The 21,885-nt window shown below is 39.6% G+C and overlaps 1 protein-coding gene across 1 annotated transcript in view; it reads left to right on the top strand.

The window, feature by feature from the left end:
* The window catches only part of CDH11 (cadherin 11), a 218,964-nt gene extending 202,248 nt beyond the window's left edge, over positions 1-16,716 (top strand). Inside the window, exons 9-12 of the mRNA XM_082270380.1 lie at positions 1,176-1,297; positions 7,323-7,443; positions 12,322-12,573; positions 15,450-16,716. Of these exons, the coding sequence (XP_082126506.1) occupies positions 1,176-1,297; positions 7,323-7,443; positions 12,322-12,573; positions 15,450-15,949 (995 nt within the window). The 3' untranslated portion in view covers positions 15,950-16,716. The remainder of the gene's footprint in view (positions 1-1,175; positions 1,298-7,322; positions 7,444-12,321; positions 12,574-15,449) is intronic.
* Positions 16,717-21,885: the final 5,169 nt, after the last annotated feature.

Raw genomic sequence — 21,885 nt, 5'->3', positions numbered from 1 at the left:
TCGTCGGCATACAAACGTCGGCGGACGAAAGATCTGCCGATTGTACGCGTGTTAGTATGGTGCCTCCGACAGATGTCTGCGCACAATCCGCGGACAAAAGTCTTTCTTGCAAACATGAAAATTTTTGTCTGCGGACACCAGAACGGACGATTGTTCGCCTGTCAGTACAGAATTCGGCCGACAGACCGCAGATTTGCAAGACTGGGCATGCTCAGAAAATTAAAAACACAGGGAAAGTTAACCATTACATGACATCACTTCTGCAGTCAGCTGAAGTCTGCAGACAAAATTCTTGTGCTGTCCTTGTGCTGTCTTTGCACTTTTCAACAGACACCGACATCCCGGGGAGAAAAGAGGAACATTTGTATGCCGACCATCGGTACGTGTGTACGGGGCTTAAGACAGTGGATGTCTGTAGATGCAGGGATTTTAGTGTTAGAGTGGTCTTCTACTTTAATGTACCTCTGTTGCAGAGAAGAAAAAGCTTTCTCTGTCTTTTAGGACTTACCTCAGCCTTCAGAGTCTCCTGTAGAAAACTCCTCCATTACACTTACTGAAATTTGGTATTGGGGGGCAGAAAAAACACTTGAAGGAAATACTTTACCAGCTGACCTGATTAATACACACCCTGCTCCTGTCCTCCCCCTCCAGGAGATTGCTCCCACCCACCTCTGATATAACATGCTTTTCCAATGCAGTCATTATCACTCACTAAATATACAGCCATTGATTGTTTTGTACCTTACCTTCAACTTGCACAGATCATACATTTGGCAGAGTGTGCAGAGTAAAGCGATCATATAAAAGTCTATGTGGAGACATAGTATTGAAGTCGGGGGAAAAGTGTACAAAATGTGTATAAAAATAGCCAATTACTATATAATCTGATTGTACAATCTCTGAGCATTCTCCTTTAGATTTACCAAAACTATAAAATAGGAGGACACGCCTTTCTTTCCAATCACTCTGCATCCAGTTATGCAGGCCCTTGCGCTACATAGTTAGAGAATAACAGTGTCTTCTAGATGGCCAACTTTATACATGAGGCCTGTAGGTATTACTCCGCATTGGTGGCTTAGGAAATTGGAACAACAGAGCAACAAGTCAAATATTGGGAAGTAATTTGCAATTTCCTTTTGAGTTTTGACTAATGTCAATCTTTTCTCTTTTTTCAGCCCATAATGCTTTTTCAAGAAGAGTACCTGTATCGATAAAGGTATTGGACAGGAATGACAATGCTCCAGAATTTCCTGAACCCTATGAGGCAGCTGTTTGTGAAAATGCACCAATAAACAAGGTATTTTTTCATTTATATTGAGGGATCAATTATTTTTTATGTAAATAGCTCATTGCTACACGTTTTTCTTATTACTGTGGTTAGCCTGACTATTTTCATTTTAACATAGTATGCATTTAGTTACCGTGAATATTGAAGTCCAAGTTAGCACCCTAAAAGCTCAAACCACCAAAGCTCTTTTCCCCCCTAGGATATCTCTAGGTTTTGGTTGGTTTTTAACCTGTAAAATCTCTGTGCAAGTGGGAGTGTTAATGATCCTTTTTCTTTGGAAAAAAACTGAAACAGGAATTTGGCCTCCTAACTTCATCTTTGGATGACACAAAAATAAGCAGGGCAATAACTGCACAGCAGGAAATAGAACTTTTACAGAAAGACCTGAACAAAATAATGGAGTGGGCAACTACATGACAAATGAGATTTAATGTGGAGAAATGTATGGTAATGCATTTGGGGGCTAAAAACCTAAACGCAAACTACTCACCAGGAGGAGAACCTCTGGCGGAATCAAGGCTAGGGAAAGATCTGGTTGTCCTAGTGGAAGACAGATTGAGCAATAGCATGCAATATCAAGCTGCAGCTACCAAAGCCGGCATAATATTAGCATGCATAAAAAAGCGTATATACTCCAGAGATAAAACTATAACCCTTCCACTTTATAAAACTCTGGTTAGGCCACATTTGGAGTATTCCATCCAGTTCTGGTCACCAGGTCTCAGAAGGGATGTGCTGGAGCTAATGTGAGTCCAAAGAAGGGCAACAAAATCAATAGGGGGATTGTAGGACTTCAATTACGAGAAACGACTACAAGACCAAAATCTATTCTCAATGGTGATCCCAACATTGGAAAAAAAAACTATTCAGTCTCAGGGATTGTAAGAAGACACGTGGTCACACAATGAGATTGGAGGAAAAGCGGTTTAACCATAGGCTGCGCAGGGGTTTTTTCACTGTCATCGTGATAGGGATGTGAAACTCTCTTTCACAATTGGTGGTGTCAGCAGGGAGTATTGATATTTTCAAAAGACTTTTGGACCTGCATCTTAAAGAACAAAAGAAACAGGTATATGGGAAATGATTATAGACATTGAAACATGTACACCTACAGGTTGAACTGGATGGACTATTGTCTTTATTTAACCTTACCTACTACAGGCATACCCCACTTTTAAGTACACAATGGGACCAGAGCATGTATGTAAAACGAAAATGTACTTAAAGTGAAGCAATATCTTTTTTCATTTCTCAATGCATGTAAATACACTAGCTCTATAGGAAATCTTGGTCAGCTTGACATGGCATTGCTCCCAAGCCATGTGACAAGGACACCAAGCTTGGGGAGCATGTTAAGGGGATCCAGGACTATGACATAGTAGATTACCTAGGCAAGCTGGCCAGCCACAAGCAGGATATGTTGTAGTCCTGGGTCCCCTCTTGGTGCTCACTAAATTTGGTATCCCTGTCACTTATGGTTTGGGAGCAGTGCCATGTCAAGCTGACCAAGATTTCCTATAGACGCCAATGTTAAAAACCAGGAGTAGTGTCATGCCAAGCTGAACAAGCTGTGTCCTTACTCGCGAGTGTACTTAAAGTGAGTGTACTTAAAGCGGGGTATGCCTGTATGTAACAATATAACTATGTAACACTCACTGAGTAAAAAAAAAAATAAATCTTGCTATAAGGGTCTTGACAGCGTTGTAATGGGTTTGAGGTTGGGACAATGGCTCATTGCCCATTATTCTGTGTGATCAATCAACTCTTCTGTGGCCAGCCTTAGAAATATTAGTTTCAGACCTTGTCATTAGGTTAAAAAGATAATGTTTCTTATTAATATGAAACTAAGTACACCATCCCAAGTTCTGCTATCAGGTGTGGTGGCTTCAAGCGACCATTTTCAATTTCGCTCATTGAGCTGCTTTTATAGCAATGTGATCGACTTCTTTTTCTTTATGTAGAGGGTGTGGTTATTTTATTTGTGATCTTTTTATGGTAACTTTGTTTATGTAGAATTATTTGTGGTTTCTTTATTCGTTTTAGTGTCGGTTCACACTGCAGCTGCACGACTTCGGGGGCGACCTGTGAAGTCGCGTGCACCGCGACTTCGGCGCGGCTTGCACTGACTTCATAAAATTAATGTCTATGCAAGTCGCTCCAGGTCGCCCCGAAGTAGTACAGGACCCTTTTTCTATGTCGGAGCGACTTGTGTCGCTCCTATTAGAACCGTTCCTGTACTACACAATGGACCGCGACTTGTCAGGCTGACAAGTCGCCTGACAAGTCATACTAGTGTGAATCGGCACTTAAAATGCATTTAATTATTTGTGTTTTGGCGCTTCATTTTTTTTTTTTACTTTATTTTTGTAAATTTGTAATTTAAATTGTAATTTCTTGGCACAAGAGGACAAGCATGTCGAGAATAGCTGAAAGTAGTCATTTAAAGTCCATTTCGCACTTACCACCAACCAAAACTACCAAAAAAAACCTTATATTTGCTTATTTATTTCAAAATGCAGAATTTATTGCAGAAATCATCCACTTTATCCTGAAATATAGAGGAATGGCCTCTCTTTTTGCTCATCATCAGGGAGTCCTTATGTGTAGATTTGCAAATTAGTATGCAATTTATGCAAGTTGAAGTACATATATAATATAATATGGCTTCTCACAGAAACAATGCATTAGACCAGGGGTCTCCGAACTTTCTAAAGAAAGGGCCAGTTTATTGTCCTTCAGACTTTAGGGGGGCCGGACTGTACCCTGTGGGAGTAAACAACGCCCGGGTCATTGGTATTAGGATGAGAAATAATTGGTGTCAGTGAGAGAAATAGTACCTGATCGTTGATGTCAGTGGAAGGAATTATGCCTTCTGGCCCCAGGGCCACAGTTTAGAGACCACTGCTGATAGACCATTGAGTTAAGAACCATCTGAAATTAAAACAGAAAGCAACAAAGTTTAATTTTTCACATCAGTCAGTCCTATATCCCTGTGTGTTTGCACTAATTTGGATGCTCCAGTTTCTGAACATACAGGCTACGTGGTTGTTTCCAGAGCAAGAATTTCATATTGGTATTTTTAGATAAAAATGAAAGCTTGTTCTTTTTTAGCTGTTTTTTTAGTTGATAAGTTACATTTCCTGATATCATTTTGCTGCTAAATTCTTCACGAAATATATAACACTCCCTTCCTTTGGGTTTAATTAGTATAAGTGTGGATTTGTACTGTAATATCAAGTTGCAAGGTGCCATAATCTTTTTTTGAAGGAAGTAGCTGTGGCCCTCAGTAAACATAATGGAGCCCACGTTAGGCATACAGAATTAAAGTAGACATGTGCGGATCGTTTCATCCAGAATAAATATTCAGACAAATTATTTTGTTATTTGGAGATTCGGATATGTCTGAATACCCAAATTACAGTATAAACCAAGTTTACCGAATGCTCCGAATAACGAAATTAAATTCGTCCGAATTTCTGAAATTCAAATTGAAATGTTAATCAAATTTTACATTGAATACCATTTGAATTTGAAATGTAAACATATTTCTTAATTGTGTGTTATTAGAGTACCATAACGCTCTTTTTGTTAAGCCAAAGAGGATTTAAAGAGTCATTGTAATCATTTGATGAAGATTTTTCTTTTGTTTGTTCACTTTGCCTCATTAGAATAAAAAAAAAATATATATATATGAAATTTTCAATTCCACCGATTCTAAATTTATCGATTCGAACGTTTCAAATCGAAATAATTGGTAAATTTAAAGAAAAGTTGAAAAAGACATAAAACTAATTCCGAATATGAATTCCGAATACGAATCCCGGCTCTCCCGGGCGTGAACTGACGTACCTGTTCGCCAGCATGTATTTTGGGTCTGAGGCCGCTGGCGACCCGCTCCTGCTGTGATTGGACATATCAGGAGCCAATCAGTGGGTCTGGCAGGCCAGAAATCCACTGGGACCCACCAATCATTCAGAAGAGAGGCAGAACGGCAGCCTGCCGGTGTAAACACTGCAGACCGCCGTTCTGTCAGAAGACGATGAAGATCTTGTGTCTCTGCTAAGCAGAAACACAGATCTCGGTCTTCCTCCAGTTAGGCCACACCCCACACAGTTAGAAAACACTTCCTAGGATCACATTTAACCCTTTCCCTGCCAGTGTCAGTACAGTGACAGTGCATTTTTCTTAGCACTGATCACTGTATTGGTGTCACTGGTCCCCAAAGTCTCACTTAGTGTCAGATTTGTCCGCCGCAATGTCGGAGTCCCGTTAAAAATCACTAATCGCCGCCATCACTAGTAAAAAAAAAAAAAATTCCATAAATCTATCCCATAGTTTGTAGGCGCTATAACTTTTGCACAAACCATTTACCATACACTTATTGGAATTTTTTTTTTACCAAAAATATATAGCAGAATACATATTGGCCTAAATTGATGAATACATTTGATTTTTTACATTTTTTATTGGGTATGTTTTATAGCATAAAGTAAAAATTATTGTTTTTTTTTTTTTTTCAAAACTGTCGGTCTTTTTTTGTTTATAGTGCAAAAAATAAAAACTGTTGAGGTGATCAAATACCACCAAAAGAAAGCTCTATTTGTGGGAAAAAAAAGGACATACATTTTATTTGGGTACAGTGTTGCGCATCCGTGCAATTGTCAATTAAAGTAACACAGTGCCGTATTGCAAAAAATGGCCTGGTCATTAGGGAGGTAAAACCTTTCAGGGCTGAAGTGGTTAAACAGTTTAGGCACTTATGTTTAATGTTGTACATAGCTATACCTGGAAAAAGGGCCAGCCGGAAGTGATCTAGCAGGATTTAATGTTCTGTCTAAAGTTCCACTGTAAGTGATAGCTTTGAGTTTGAGGCTGCTGACATCAAATCCAAAATGGCGGAGCCCTATAGTAGTCTTAGGGATTTTAGTGGTTTGCACAAGGGAGGCTTTTACAGGTAAATAACATTCCTAAAATAATTAAAATTTGCATGCAATCTTTTGAGATGATTGTTGTGGAAAATAATGGTTTGGCGACTGACTCTCTTTAAAGAGTTGGTCATATGAGTTTGGTCCACTGGTTTTGACATGCCTGCTAGAGTATTAGTGACATTATACTGTATAGTCCATTAAAGGCAGGGACTGATCTCAGTCCTATATATAGTTAGTAGGTGAGGTTGAATAAAGACAATAGTCCATCCAGATGAAGGGCTATATGAAGGGCATGTGTACAAGTAGTTAGTGCTTGTTGCAGATACTTTACAACACTAGGTTCACACCTATACATTTGCCACAGTTTCGTGTTTGCGTGGGCACAGCAGCCCATTCAGATGCGTGGGGGGTGCCATTAAGAATGAATGGCAGCCCTATGTGCTCTGCAAAAGAGCAGTGCGTTTTGGCTGCTGGTGGTTGTGTGGGCTGGAATATGTGCGATTTACAAACTGTCCCACCTACAAGAGTATGAACTAGGGATCGACCGATCATCGGCCGATATGCACTTTCCCCGATATATCGGACTCAGCCCCTTAGGTCACCGATATTGCCTATATTTCGGGGAAGTGCTTGTACCGGGAGACCTGGGCATCCTACCTGCACGGCTGCCAAAGAGAAGACCCGTTTAAAGCCGCATTCGACTCTGATCGGGTCTCCATGTAAAAAACCCGGAAGTGATGTCATGTCATACTCTGCGGCAAATTCAATAAAATGCGAGCATTCAAAACAGCCAAACTTGGCGTTTTGAATGCTTTTAAGTGCAGAGGAGGGGTTTGGGGTCTTTTAGACCCCCAGATCCCTCCACAACAGTACCTGTAAAACAAAAAAAAAAAATGTATTTAAATGTCCGAAAATATTGGCCAATATAGACTGATACCGATATCCGATGACCAAAATATCGGTATCGGCATTAAAAAAAGGAAATTGGTCGATCACTAGTATGAACCTAGCCTAAATGCTTATGTTAATCATCTTATTTTGTTTAATGATAACAACAATAATATTGCATTGTAGCATCAATAATATTTTTTCTTGCTTTTTCTTAGAATGTTTTAAAAATAACGGCAATTGATAAAGACGACACGGCCAATGGAGCCCGATTCTCATTCAACTTTCCACAAGAGCATGGGCATACAAATTCAAATTTTACCTTAAGAGACCACAGAGGTTTGTATTAGCAAATGATAACTGAATTAATGAGCTAATGTTTTACAACGAAATATGCTTCCATCCCCACGTGATGCTCATTCAAGTACCAATAAGTAAAGTTGAGGGGTCATAATATTATGGAAGCATGAACCTATAATTTGCCCATGCCGGGCACAGCAACTGGTTTACTCTAATGTCTCCACCAGCTTACATTTGATTTCCCACAGTGGGAGAGAAGAGAAACAGCCAGTACTTTCAGATATGAGTAGCATGTGACTCAGTCCCCTTTGTCCCCTTTGTCCCACCTGACAATGCTCTGGGACACAGAGCTGTCACATGGGGTGGGAAGAAAGTCTTTGGTCCTAACCAAGCTCCAAGTTACAGTATGACTTAGGGCTTTTCACATGGCTTCCACATATGAAAAGACCTGGCTTTAATCTGTTCCTTAAAAGCGGAGTTCCGGCCTCAAAACGAAAATTTGACATCTGCTTGCTCTAAGTAACCTGAAAAAGAATTGGATAATCACGATTTTTTTTTTTTTGCTTTACTTACCTTGTTTTTGAAGAAAATATACTTACCTTCCTTCCACTTCCTCCCTCTGCGTCTGTGGCACGCACCGTGTCTTCTTGCTTGGATTGACTTCTGGGAGCCGAGCGCTCCCAGGAATTAATGCGCCTGCACCAGCCCTGCTCTTCACTTCCAATGCAGTCGCGTCATTCCCTGCTAAACAGCTTCTGGGCATGCCCAGAGGCTTTGCAGGGATGACGCGCCTGCACCGGAAGTGACGAGCAGGGCTGGTGCAGGGCATTCTGGGACTCCGACGTTACTTCCGTGAGCAGTGCACATTAGTCTTGGCCATGTGTGCTGCTCAATGCTCACTACAAATAGTCCATAGTCCACTCCAGGAGTGAGCAAGGAAGGGTGACTGGACAGTGAAAGGAGAAGCAGCTCAGAGTTCATCTCTTTGTCACTCTGCTGTTCCATTCCATACACATTGCTCCTTTATAGCACATGGCCACTGCACCCTAACTGATTGACTCATTGGGGTTTATTTACTACAGGCAAATCCACTGTTCACTACAAGGGCACTTGGAAGTGCAGTCACTGTAGATCTGAAGTAAGAACTCAACATGTGTGTGAACTTTCAGGCAAGCATAAAGTGTATATTAAGCCATTGGGGTTGATTTACTAAAGGTAAATAGTCTGTGCACTGAAAGTGCACCCACGAGTGCAGTTGCTCTAGTTCTGAGAGGGAACATGCAAGGAAAAATAAAAACCAGCATTTTTGCTTGCACATGATTGGACGATAGAAATCAGCAGAGCTTCCCCTCATTTCAGATCTTCCCCTCAGATCTACAGCGACTGCACTTCCAAGTGCACTTCTAGTGCATAGTGGATTTACCTTTAGTAAATAAACCTCTTTGTGCTGCTTCTCCCTCTCACTGTATGAACTCTATTCATTAAAGCGGAGTTCCGCCTCCCCCTCCACCCCCTCCAAAAATTAAAAGTCAGCAGCTACACACACTGTAGCTTCTGACATTTAATATTAGGACACTTACTTGTCCTGGAGTCCAGCGATGTCGGCACCGCAGCCAATGTTTCCATCGTGCTGCCCCCAACATTGCCGGTAAGGGAACCCGGCAGTGAAGCCTTGCGGCTTCACGGGCGGGACCCTACTGCGCATGCGCAAAGCACGCTGCGCATTCCTATTGGCTCGGCGGAGGTGGAGGGGGCCGAACTTCCGAGGTACGACGCAGCGGCGCCGTATCCCGGAAGTGGGGAAGGGTACTTGTCAAAAACAGGTACCCGTTCCCCCCTCCCCCCTGAAAGGTGTCAAATGTGGCACCGGAGGGGGGAGGAAACAAAAGAGTGGAAGTTCCACTTTTGGGTGCAACTCCGCTTTAATGATGAATTAATGAATACAGAGCTGCAATACTGTGGGGTTGATTTATTAAAGGCAAATAGATTGTGCACCTTGCAAGTGCAGTTGCACTCATTTTCCTTAGTAAATGTAACTGTGGTTAAGTTCCACTTTGTAAAAAATACCCAATTAAGTGCAAGGAAGATTAAAAAAATAAAAATTTTTTGCTTGCACATGATTGGGTGATGGAAATCAGCAGATCTTTATTACATTTACTAAGCTATGGGAAGAATGAGGGCAACTGCACGTGCAGAGTGCACAATCTATTTTCCTTTAGTAAATCCATCCCAATGTGTGGCCTAGAGATAAACTTTACTCCATCCATTTTTCATTCTTTTTCATGAATGTGTTCAACTCAAGATCTAGAATTTCTCTATAGGAAAGTATATAACAATCTTTTTAACAGTTCTCTATTAATGCTGAAGACAGGTTAAAAACTCTGACATGTTAGTATGTTGTTGACCCTTAAAGTGAATATATTTCCTTTATTTCCCTTTAGTAGGGTTCTTTTTTTTCTTTTTTAGAGGTAATTGCATAGGATGTAACAAAGAAATAAAAAGATTTTAAAATCACAGCCTACATTTTATTCACTGGCCTCTCATGCCCCTCAAGTATTACATCAGAAAACCCTATTTTGCATTGAAAAATCAGGGAATGTAATTGACGACAGCGTGCTGTGTAAAAGGTCGGATCACTTTCACGTGGAGTTATAGTTTCCATCATGCAATGCAAATAAACGTCAAATTATTTAGTCTTCCAAATCGATTAGTTTTTTTTTTTTAAGTCTCCGATGAAATTCTTTTGTACGGCGCATTCTTTAGGCAAGCAGTTATTCACAAGTACATCAATAGTCCTTTAAACATGGCAGTTGTTCTATCGAAGAAAATCACATGCTATCAAAATGTATGAGATTAGAGGGAACGGTGCAGCAGGTTGTCTCTGTTATACAAATCAAGTGGATCACAATGTAAAAACTCGTACTCTGTGCATTGTGGTTTTGTCTGCATGCGGGAATAGGATTAAAATATTATTAGCCTACAGAAAACGTCTTCATTTTTAGCAGCATTTTATATAATGATATACTGTGTTTTAGTGATTTTTTTTTTAACAGACAACCTAGGTTTGTAGATTGATAAAAGAGGCTTTCAGACTAGGGATGCACCGATACCATTTTTTTTACAACGAGTATGAATACTGATCATTTTTTTTAAGTACTCGCCGATGCAAATTACCAATACCTACCCCAACTGTTTTGTTTACACTTCACCTATCAGCAATGGTACAAAGCATTGAAAAGTTATTTACAAATGAAATAAAATATATATTTTTTTATTTTTGCACTTTTTTTTTAATGTGAAACATGTAAATATTTGTTAAAGATGTAAACATATTAGCAAACAAAGCAAACCAAATAAAGTTTTAAATATTAAAAGTTTATAAAAATATAAGTGAACAAAAAAAAAGTCAGCAGTAAAATAATAACTAAATGGAGGAGAATAGGAAGTGAATTAAGGGTGATTCAAGTAAATTATGGGTTAATAAGGGGTTAAACAGAGAACCGTTTAATAAAAAAAAACAATTTTGTTTTTTTTTTTAATATGAAATGTGTAAATATATGTTAAAGCTGTAAAAATATTAAAGAACAAAGCAAAGCAAAAAAAGTTTTAAATATTAAAAGTTTATAAAATAGAAGTGAAAAAAAATCAGCAGTAAAAGAATAATTATTTAAGAGAATAGGGAGTGAATTAAGGGTGATTTGAGTAAATTAAGGGCTAACAAGGGGTTAAACAGAGAACCGTTTAATAAAAAAAAACACAAACTTTTTTTTTTTTTTTTTACCTGACTGGTCACTTTAAATGGACTTCATCTGAAGATTGAAGTTTATCCCTTTGATCTGTAGATGAAAAAAAATACAAAAAGAAACAATGTTTATTTGTATCTTAGTGTTTCAGCTGCTGAACAGTGTTGTTGATAAACATTGCCCAGCTGCTTTTTTTTTTTTGACAGCTCAAATTGTCGGGCTTTTTTAACACTTCAGCTGTCAACAGAAGAACCCACCGACAGCTGAAAAAGTCATGGGTCGTTAAGGTCGCAACGGCCCCTCTCCTTAACAACGGATAATTGCTGGCTTTTTCTTCTTTTTTTTTTACATTTCAGCTGTCAGTGGAATCCCTCTGACAGCTGAAAGAACCAAGCCTGAAAATATTGGTTTCAGGTATCGGTGCTTTTGCACGAGTACTGATACTCGTGCAATAGCTTAGTATCTTAATATTTCAAAGTTTATTTTATGCAAAGATTCACTCTTTATGACACTGTATATAGAGAGGGATTTTGCACTTTGCAATATCCCAAAGCATATACCAAGTGGATTGATGACTACAGGTACTACACCCTTTGCAATACTAAAAATACACAAAATTAACCTCAATGGGACTTACTTGGTCACAGCAATAATCATGCATTTTTCTCCATTAAAAAAAGCTACTTTTTCAAAAAGATTTGCTACTTTTTCAAAATGATTTGCCATTTAAAACAAGCACAGTATCATATCACGTTCAATAAAATTTGAACCCATACAGTAAGATGAGTAGACAGTGGTGGCCTATATTATCCTGTTTTATTTTTTTTTTCATTCTAAAAAGCTAACTGCATTTTGGAACCTTGGCTCTAAAGATCCCCAAAGACATATGGAAACCTCCATAATACAGTACCAATAGATAAACATTTTTGGTTGAATTCTTCTAGCCAATTACCATTGTTCTGTGCATGCTTGTCTTGTATGTACATGGCCATGCCTTGATCTGGAAACAATAAAAACATATTTAGCTGTCAAATGTCTAACATTTAATGTGAATGGCCAGATTAATACTCTAATATGATTCTACTTCAAATTATCCAGACAACCAGGAACTGCTGATGGAAATTCTAATCCTTGTATTCTTAAAACGAATGCCATCCCTTGTATTCTGTTACAGATAACACAGCATCGCTGCACATTGGACGAGTCTCTTTCAGCCGTCAGAAACAGAAAATGCATTTGCTTCCTATTGTGATAAGTGATGGAGGAATTCCACCAATGAGCAGTACCAATACCCTCACCATCCGGATCTGCAGCTGTAACAGTGACGAGAGTGTCATTTCTTGTAATGATGAACCCCTATCACTGAACGCAGGGCTCAGTACAGGAGCATTGATAGCCATTCTGGCCTGTATTGTCATTTTATTAGGTGGGTTGCATGTCTTTTTTACCAATTTTAGCAACCAAATGTTATAAACAATGTCTTATAATTTATAAAGGTAAAAGGGGCAGCGCCAATGCAAATATAGAAAAAGTTGGTCATAGTCCAATTAAAAGTCCATAATAACAGAAGTAGAGAGATGAAACTTCTCCAAACACCCATGGACAAGATGAAGAATACTAATGTCAAAACACCACGTGAGAGTAAGATGGACTCTTACCAGCTGGTGTTGACCCTCAAATGATAGAGAGGGCAATGCCAGTGAAAATCCAGTATGTAAATAGGTTCCGGAAATGGATATGGTGGATCCAGTTCATTCAATGGAAAGCAATGGCTCAAGCTCGCTCACATCCAGGAACACACAATACCAAAGCACCATTGTCACAACTTCAACTACAACGATAACAACTAAAGAGAGAACGTGGGAACAACTGGCTAGTTGTTTCCGCATTCATCACAACTTCAACTAAATCGATAACAACTGAAGAGAGAATGCGGGAACGAATGGCCAGTTGTTCCCACGTTCTCTCTTCAGTTGTTATTGTTGTAGTTGAAGTTGTGAAGATGGTGCTTTTGTATTGTCTGTTCCTGGATGTGAGCGAGCTTGAGCCATTGCTTTCCATTGAATGAACTGGATCCACCATATCCATTTCAGGAACCTATTTACATACAGGATTTTCACTGGTATTGACCTCTCTATCATTTGAAGGTCAACACCATCCGGAAAGAGTCCATCTTACTCTCACATGGTGTTTTGACATTAGTATTCTTCATCTTGTCCACGGGTGTTTGGAGAAGTTTCATCTCTCTACTTCTTTTACTATGGACTTTTAATTGGACTATGAACATCTTTTTCTATATTTGCATTGGCACTGCCCCTTTTATCTTTATATGTTACATATGGTGTGTAATCTTGCCATTTTGTGCTGGCTGTCTTTGTTTTTAGGTTGATATAATTTTTGTTCTGAGCGCAGATATTATGCTTTTTATTGTTAATATCTTATAATTATAATGACTGGGCTTGTAAGTAAAGCTTTATACAGTTGCCCATATTGTTAGCTGGAGTGTGGAGATCTTAGGGTGGCTTTACTAAAGGCAAGAAGGCCGTTGACTTTGCAAGGGAAGTTGCATTTTGCATGGGGACTTTTACCAAGAGCTCAGTGAACTCTGTTGACTTCCATCATCCTATCATGTGTAAGCAAAAATGCTGTTTTTTAATTTTCTCAACCATTGTTTGCAAGGTGAAATTTCACCATATTAAGCTCTCAGGAAAATACTACTTCTCTTTCTAAGCGAATAGCCTCATTGCCTTTAGTAATGCAACTCCCTTGGGATACACAGGTCAACGTCAATCCAGACATTTCTTTCTTTGTTCTGTGTTTGCCAGAGTTTGTTTTGTTTAAATCCCAATTGAAATTCTTCTGTAACACATTCCAAGTGCTGTAGAACAGTATGTGATCACGCTCTATCCTTCATTTAGCTGTAAAGCAGCCACAGCACCAGTAAAATAGTCTGCCCCCTACCATCATGCTCCAGCAAAGGATCATGATGGTAGGAGAACGAATGCATAGACTAGATCGAATGCACTATTTTGGATGAAATGGGATATGGTAATCTTGAGATCTTGCTTAGACTAACTTTCATTCTTAAAAGGAAAATCAAACACTACCGCCTACCCAGTTAATTGTGCTTTGTTTTCCTTTTCTATTTTTAAAGCATTTAAAAAATGATATCAATTAATCTATAAAATCTTTTTTAACCAGTTAAAGACTGCAGTTTTCCTGTGGCGGGGCCGCTCTGTCCCGCGATATGACGTAACTGTATGTCACCTCACGGGACCGCCAGCGGAGGCGCCCGTGTGCCGCCAGAGGTGCGCCCATTTACCACAGAGGAAGTCGATCAGTGGGTCCAGTGGCCGCGATTGCCACCGGGCACCCGCGATCGCTCCCCGTGAACACAGAACGGTGGTCTGCCGTTGTAAACGCGGCAGATCGCTGTTCTGTCAGTTATGAACACAGGGATCCTGTGTTCCTCTTATTTAGGAACACAGGTCTTTTTGTGTTCATCCAGCAAGCCCATTCTCCCCACTGTTGGAAAGCACCCCCGAGGGACACATTTAACCCTTTGATTGCCCCTGGTGTTAACCCCTTCCCTACCAGCGTCATTAGTATAGTAACAGTGCATATTTTTAGCATTGATTACTGTAGTAATGTCACTGGTCCCCCCCCAAAAGTGTCAAAAATGTAAGTTAGGTGTCCAAAATGTCGCAGTCCCGCTAAAAATCACTGACTGCTGCCATTACTAGTAAAAATAAATAAATAAATAAATTACATAAATCTTTCCTCTAGTTTTTAGAGAAGACTGGAAGGTGGGAACAGGGGTGTTAATCATCCTCCATCCTCCACTTACAGCAGTGGACAATTGCAGAAAGAGCTTCTGGGACTGGGTAGTAACATCACTGGAAGTTTTAATTGGCTTTTGGTTGTACCCTGACCCGGGTTACAAAAAAAAGGTGGTCGCATGACCGATAAAGTTTTAAAAAGGGGTTATTGTGTGTTTTCTAACAATGTGCTATTATTGTGTGAAAGTTCAAAAGAAGTTTTACAGGCTTCTCTTTTATGACAAAACTGGGTTTACATTTACCTTAACTATTAGCTGAATTGTGATTTCAAGGATTTTAGGGATAGCAACACATAATTTCCATAATATATGCATTAGATTAATTTACCCCTTGATTGTTTATTTTTTTATTTTTTATTTTTTTTTACTAATAATTTCTATTTAAATTTTTAATTGACTGCCTGCCCATGTTGTCTCCAAAGAGTTACAAAAATGCTAATGATTATTCTTTTTTTCTGCTGCAGTGATTGTGGTGTTATTTGTTGCATTACGGAGAGAAAAGAAGGAACCTCTAATTGTTTTTGAGGAGGAAGACATCCGTGAGAACATAATAACTTATGACGATGAGGGTGGAGGAGAGGAAGACACTGAAGCTTTCGACATCGCCACTTTGCAAAATCCTGATGGAATTAATGGGTTTATTCCACGAAAAGACATCAAGCCCGAGTACCAGTACGCACCACGGGATCTTGGAATAAGACCGGCTCCAAACAGTGTTGACGTTGATGATTTCATCAACACAAGAATACACGAAGCTGACAATGATCCAACTGCACCTCCTTATGATTCTATCCAAATCTATGGATACGAAGGGAGAGGATCCGTGGCGGGCTCTCTCAGCTCTTTAGAATCCGCCTCGACAGATTCGGACCTGGACTATGATTATCTACAAAATTGGGGACCTCGATTTAAGAAACTAGCAGACTTATATGGCTCCAAAGACACTTACGAAGATGATTCTTAACGATAATGTACTAATCTTGGCCTTAAGAACTGTGTTACATTCTCAAAAAGAAAAAGCAGAAAAAAATCATTAACAGGTATTTTTTTTTAAAGGAAAGATAAAATAAAAGAGGCCTATTTGACCTTAAAAGGTTTACAAGGCAGAATTCCTTCATAAAAAAGGACTTTAGTGGTGGTAGATACTGTGAAAACCCTACAGCCTGTGTTGCAGTTGTCAGTTATCTGGGACTAAACCACTTATCAAACTGAGATGGGACCGAGAAAAGCAGGAAAACACTTGATCTAAAGGGGAGTTTTTTTTACAGTATGTAACATAACCATCCAGATCTATGTCCAACAAAGCTTCCACAAAAAGTTAGAAAGGATAACAGTTTTGAGCTGTAACGTCGCCTTAAACTATGGACACTTTATATGTAGTGCATTTTTAAACTTGAAAAAAAAAAATATACAAAAATGACAAAAAAATACACTATAATATTCAGCCAGCTTCAACTCATATTATGTATGTACAGTAAAATGTACAATTATAATGTCTCTTGAGCATCAGACTTGTTACTGCTGATTCTTGTAAATCTTTTTTGCTTATAATCCCGTCTTAAAACTAATACGTGCCAGAATCGCACCCTATTTCTATGTCATTTTTAATGTATCTATTTGTACAATTTTAAAATTCTTATTTTAGTATACATACGAAAATATCAGTATTCTGACATGTTATGGCATCACACTTATATTTTATGAACATCGTACTGTTGCTTTAATATGTGCTTCAATATACGAAGCAAACTTTGAAATAAAATTGACTTTTTTTATTTCTTTTTGTGACTCGTAGGTGTTTTTGAAGAAGCTATTATTTGTTGTTTTTTTTTCCCTTCCCTTCCCTTACCTTCTCTCCTACCCTCATCTCTCCTCTCTCCTTCCCTCTCCTCTCTCCTCCCCTCTCCTCCCCTCCTCCCCCCTCTTCTGTTCTGTTCTCTTCTCTTCCCTTCCCTTCCCTTCCTCTCCTTTATTCTCTTCTCTTCTCTTCTCTTCTCTTCTCTTCTCTTCTCTTCTCTTCTCTTCTCTTCTCTTCTCTTCTCTTCTCTTCTCTTCTCTTCTCTTCTCTTCTCTTCTCTTCTCTTCTCTTCTCTTCTCTTCTCTTCACTTCCCTTCCCTTCCCTTCCCTTCACTTCCCTTCCCTTCCCTTCCCTTCCATCCCCTCCTCTCCTCTCCCGTTCCCTTCATTCCCTCCCTTCTTCTCTTCTCTTCTCCTCTTCTCTTCTCTTCTCTTCTCTTCTCTTCTCTTCTCTTCTCTTCTCTTCTCTTCTCTTCTCTTCTCTTCTCTTCTCTTCTCTTCTCTTCTCTTCTCTTCCCTTCCCTTCCCTTCCCTTCCCTTCCCTTCCTGTTCCCTTCATTCCCTCCCTTCCTCTCCTTCCCTTCTCTTCCCTTCCCTTCCCTTCCCTCCCCTCCTCTCCCCTCCTCTCCTGTTCCCTTCATTCCCTCCCTTCCTCTCCTTCTCTTCTCTCCTCTCCTCTCCTCTCCTCTCCCTTCTCTTCTATTCTTCTTTTTTTGCAGTTTAATTTTCTGGTTATTTTTTAATCTACTTAATGAAAGAGCGTAAAGTCACTCTGGTTTTGTAATGGCTGGAGAAGTCATTGGTCCAAAACTGAAGTTAGAAGTCAACATGTGGGTGAACTTTCAGGAAAGCATAAAGTGTATATCAAGCCATTGGGGTTGATTTACTAAAGGTAAATAGTCTGTGCACTGAAAGTGCACCCACAAGTGCAGTTGCTCTAGTTCTGAGGGGAACATGCAAGGAAAATAAAAAAACTACATTTTTGCTTGCACATGATTGTATGATAGAAATCAGCAGAGCTTCCCCTCAGATCTAGAGCATTTGCACTTGCATTGCACTTCTAGTGCACAGTATATTTTCCTTTAGTAAATCAATCTCATGAATTCCACATTTTGGATAGAATGGAGAAGGGTTAGAGCTCCAGTTGGGTTTTTATTGCTATTCAGTACTCTATAAGAGAGATTTACCCTTACTTCCTGTCCTGCCGACAACAATTTCACTGATAAGAGGGAAAATCTGCAAAAGGGACAGCAACAGAACTAAAAGTCTCACAAGGTTTCTAGTCTAACCCTACTCTACTAAAGAAAATCCTTTTTTTTTCTGTCTGTGTTGCTGTTGGAGAGTTTCCCTCACTCCCTGTCTGTTAATTGCTGTCAGCATAACAGAAGTGAAGCAAAACCTTTCTAACATAGCTCCAGATAGAGATTCCTACCTTTTCCCAATCTATCCAAAATTAAGGAAAATGTTTTGGTCCGACATACACTTAACTGATAATAGAAGAAAATGAGTGATGTACACTCAGGTGGCCACGCCTAGGATATCACTATGATCACTAGGTATGTGGGGATATAAATGTGTCAATCAATGTTGTAAAATAAATAAATAAATATGAGCTGCTAGTCCAGACAAAAAAAGTTGGATAAAGTGCAAAAGGGTATGAAGACAGCTCTCAAGTGCTGGTGTATAAGAATACTTCCCCAAATATTGTATATAAATGTATACCAATGAATAAATTAATTAAATATATCAATGAATAAATGAATTAAATAAATAAATAAATAAAAATATAAATAAATTCGACACTAGTAGTGCTCATAAACATATGGCATAAAGGTAAATCACCTAATCCCTGATGACGTCAGACGTTGCTGACGAAACACGTTGGATCCCGAGGTACGCCCCTACGTCACATCCGGCTATTGGAATGAATTTGTAATGCAAACTGGAAGTACCATTGCGTCTCCAGATCCGGCCGGCTTTTCCTTGCTTAAATGTAAGAGTGACTTTATTCAATAAACAATATTATTATTATACAGGATTTATATAGCGCCAACAGTTTGCGCAGCACTTTACAATGTGAGGGAAGACAATACAGTTACAATACAGTTCAAAACAGGAGGAAGTAGAGGGCTCTGCTCGTTAGAGCTTACAATCTAGAAGGGAGGGACTATATATCCAAAATACTACACTATGAGCCTCCCTACTTCTCTCATGGTTTTTTGCTGAGACCACACCACCAACGAGGTTTTAAAGTGGATTTAGAGGGATCCCACACAGCCCTCATACCGCACTCTCTACTGAGGGAATACAGCAGAGCCCCCCAGAAGACATCCCCACCCCAGAGGAAGGCCCCCGATGTGATTGTGGTACCTAGAGGGACCTCCGGAGCTGCTTAAAGGGGACCACTTTGCTACACTAGACCCTAAGGGGTCATCTGGTAAGTGGGCTGTTATTACGGTGAAGGATACCCCACTCAAGCCTACACTTGGATATTTTATGGTCACTACACTGTTGTTTGTTTGACCAAAATCGAGCACTTTTTTGAAAAACTGTCAAAAACTGTCACGTTTGAAACACTATATATATATTAGTTCAAGACATTTTCATACAGTTATTTGTATATACACTCAGAACGTGTTAATGAGTTTATAAATATTCACATAGTGCACAGTCACTTTACCTTTATGCCATATGTTTATGAGCACTATTGGTATCTAATTTATTTATATTTTTATTTATTTATTTAATTAATTTATTCATTGATTTATTTAATTAATTTATTCATTGGTATACATTTATATACAATATTTGGGGAAGTATTCTTATACACCAGCACTTGAGCGCTGTCTTCATACTCTTTTGAACTTAACTGATAATGTTTATGCAGTTTTTTCTCATATTTTTATTATTTATTTATTTTTTAATCTTTCTTTTTCACATTTAGTTGAGATCTTTAAGTGAAAGCTACCAGACTTTCACAGGTTTCTGCAACTTACCTCAGTTAGATCCATGAACTATAGCTAACATTGAAAACATATGTATAGCTATGCCTTTGGGATGTGTATGTGTGGGGTGGTTGCAGAAAATGATCACTGAATGCAGACATGCCTTGTATTACCTTGAGTCTAATGCACTGTTTAATTATTCAAAGCAATAAAAAATTAGGTTAACTCCTGCCAAAACTTTTTTTTCTTAGTTTTGGTTACATGGGCGTGGAGTAAAATAGTTGCAAGGCTTTTATTTTTGTCCTTGCTCTAGAGATTTCTATTCATTTCCTGTTGTGCTACCAGGACAGGAAGTGAGGAATCACATTCTGTGTCGGTTTCATTGAGTAGATATCTTTTTATTAAGTCACTGGAACAGAAGGTGATTGGAAAATCTCCCCAGCTTGGAAACAGGTGACAATAAAAACCTAACAGGGGTTCTTACCAAGGTTGGATTTACAATCCGTACCTCAGACTTCTGACTAGCCTTGGAATAGGTAAAGGTATCCCCTACTTCACTAGCACTTCAGTTCTAGGTGTACAGACCCATTGTGGTATGAAACTGAGAATCTACTGGTTTCATTGGGCAACAAAAATGTTCCTTCATTCAGGCATCTGTCCATACATGAGACATTTTATATCATATGTTTGTGTTTCCAAGGTACATGGGAATGTAAGTGCTGTAATCCCATGTTCCTTCTATCTTTTGGAATTTAGGAAGATAATGGGGGAGATTTACTAGAACTAGAACACTCATAATCTGATGCAGCTGTGCTTGGTAGCCAATCAGCTTTGAACTTTAGCTTGTTCATATATGCTTTGACAATATAACCTGAAAGCTGATTGGTTTCTATGCAGAGTTGCACCAGATTTTGCACTTTCCAGTTTTAGTAAACACTCCCCCCAATTGGGAGATTTGTACCAGCAATTCTAGGCACCTGCTTTCTGCTGCTAGACACAAAAGCATATTTAAAATATACTCAAGCTTACTTTAAAGTAACCTGTGTCTAGGCTTTAGACCAGGGATCCTCAAACTACAGCCCTCCAGCTTTTGAAGAACTACACATCCCATGAGGCATTGTAAAACTCTGACATTCAATGACATGACTAAGCATGATGGGAATGGTAGTTCCTGAACAACAGGAGGGCCATAGTTTGAAAACCCTGCTTTAGAAATTCAAGTATTTATATATTCCTACAGGCAGTAAATTAAACTTAAAATTAAAGCACAATCTCATTAATCTTTGTAACTACATGCACTGTGGAGAAATTCATCCTCTGGACTCACAGAAAAAGCACTATAGTCATTCTCTTAACTAATCCCCCCTCCCAGCAGTGCTTGGCCACCTTCCATATTTTTAATTTTTAAAGGAGCAATTCCAGAGGCATAACTAGAACCTTCAGGGCCCAGGTGCAAGAAACCATGAAGGGCCCCCCGGACCCCCTGGCTGGGGGCCCTTCCCTTCAAGCCTGGGGCTCTTCCCACTTATCCAGGGGCCCTTTACTCTCGTTGCGGGACCCTTTCACAGGTTCTGTAGTGGGCCCCCTTCCTGCCATCTTGGGGCCTCCCCACGGTGGTGGAATGCCAGGGTCCAGTCGCAAGTGTGACCTTTGCGATCCTGGAAGTTCACCCACTGGTGTCAGTAGTTTTTATTTTTTGGTATTTTAATTGTATTATTTTTTATCATTTTATTTTTTTTACAATGTCACTGACTATGACTCTGTCCGTTCAGAAAAGGAAGGAGCTGGTAAATTACATATTTACGACCCTTCCTGGTTCTCTATTGTGACACATCCCCTGCAGCAGCCGTCAGGAGAGGGGAGGGAGCACAGTGTGTGTGTGTGGGGGGGGGGGGGGGTCAGGGGAGCACACAGGGGCCCAGAACACAAGTGAAGTGGATAGGAGGAGTGGCGGGGGCAGCATGAAGAGGAACCAATCGCCTCCATTTTCCTCCTGCAGCTACAGGAGGAAAAAAGGAGGACAGTGATTTCTCTACATGCTGCCCCTGCCCTCCCGCTCCTATGCAGTTGTACAGGGGAGCCACACAGGCCCCCTGGAGCATGGGGCCCGGTTGCAATTGCAACCCCTCTAGTTACGCCCCTGAGCAATTCAGAAGC

This window comes from Pelophylax lessonae (assembly GCF_965119305.1).
Source record: "Pelophylax lessonae genome assembly, chromosome: 10".
In the NCBI taxonomy this organism is placed as follows: Eukaryota; Metazoa; Chordata; class Amphibia; order Anura; family Ranidae; genus Pelophylax; species Pelophylax lessonae.
This window is presented reverse-complemented; position numbering and strand designations above follow the sequence as displayed.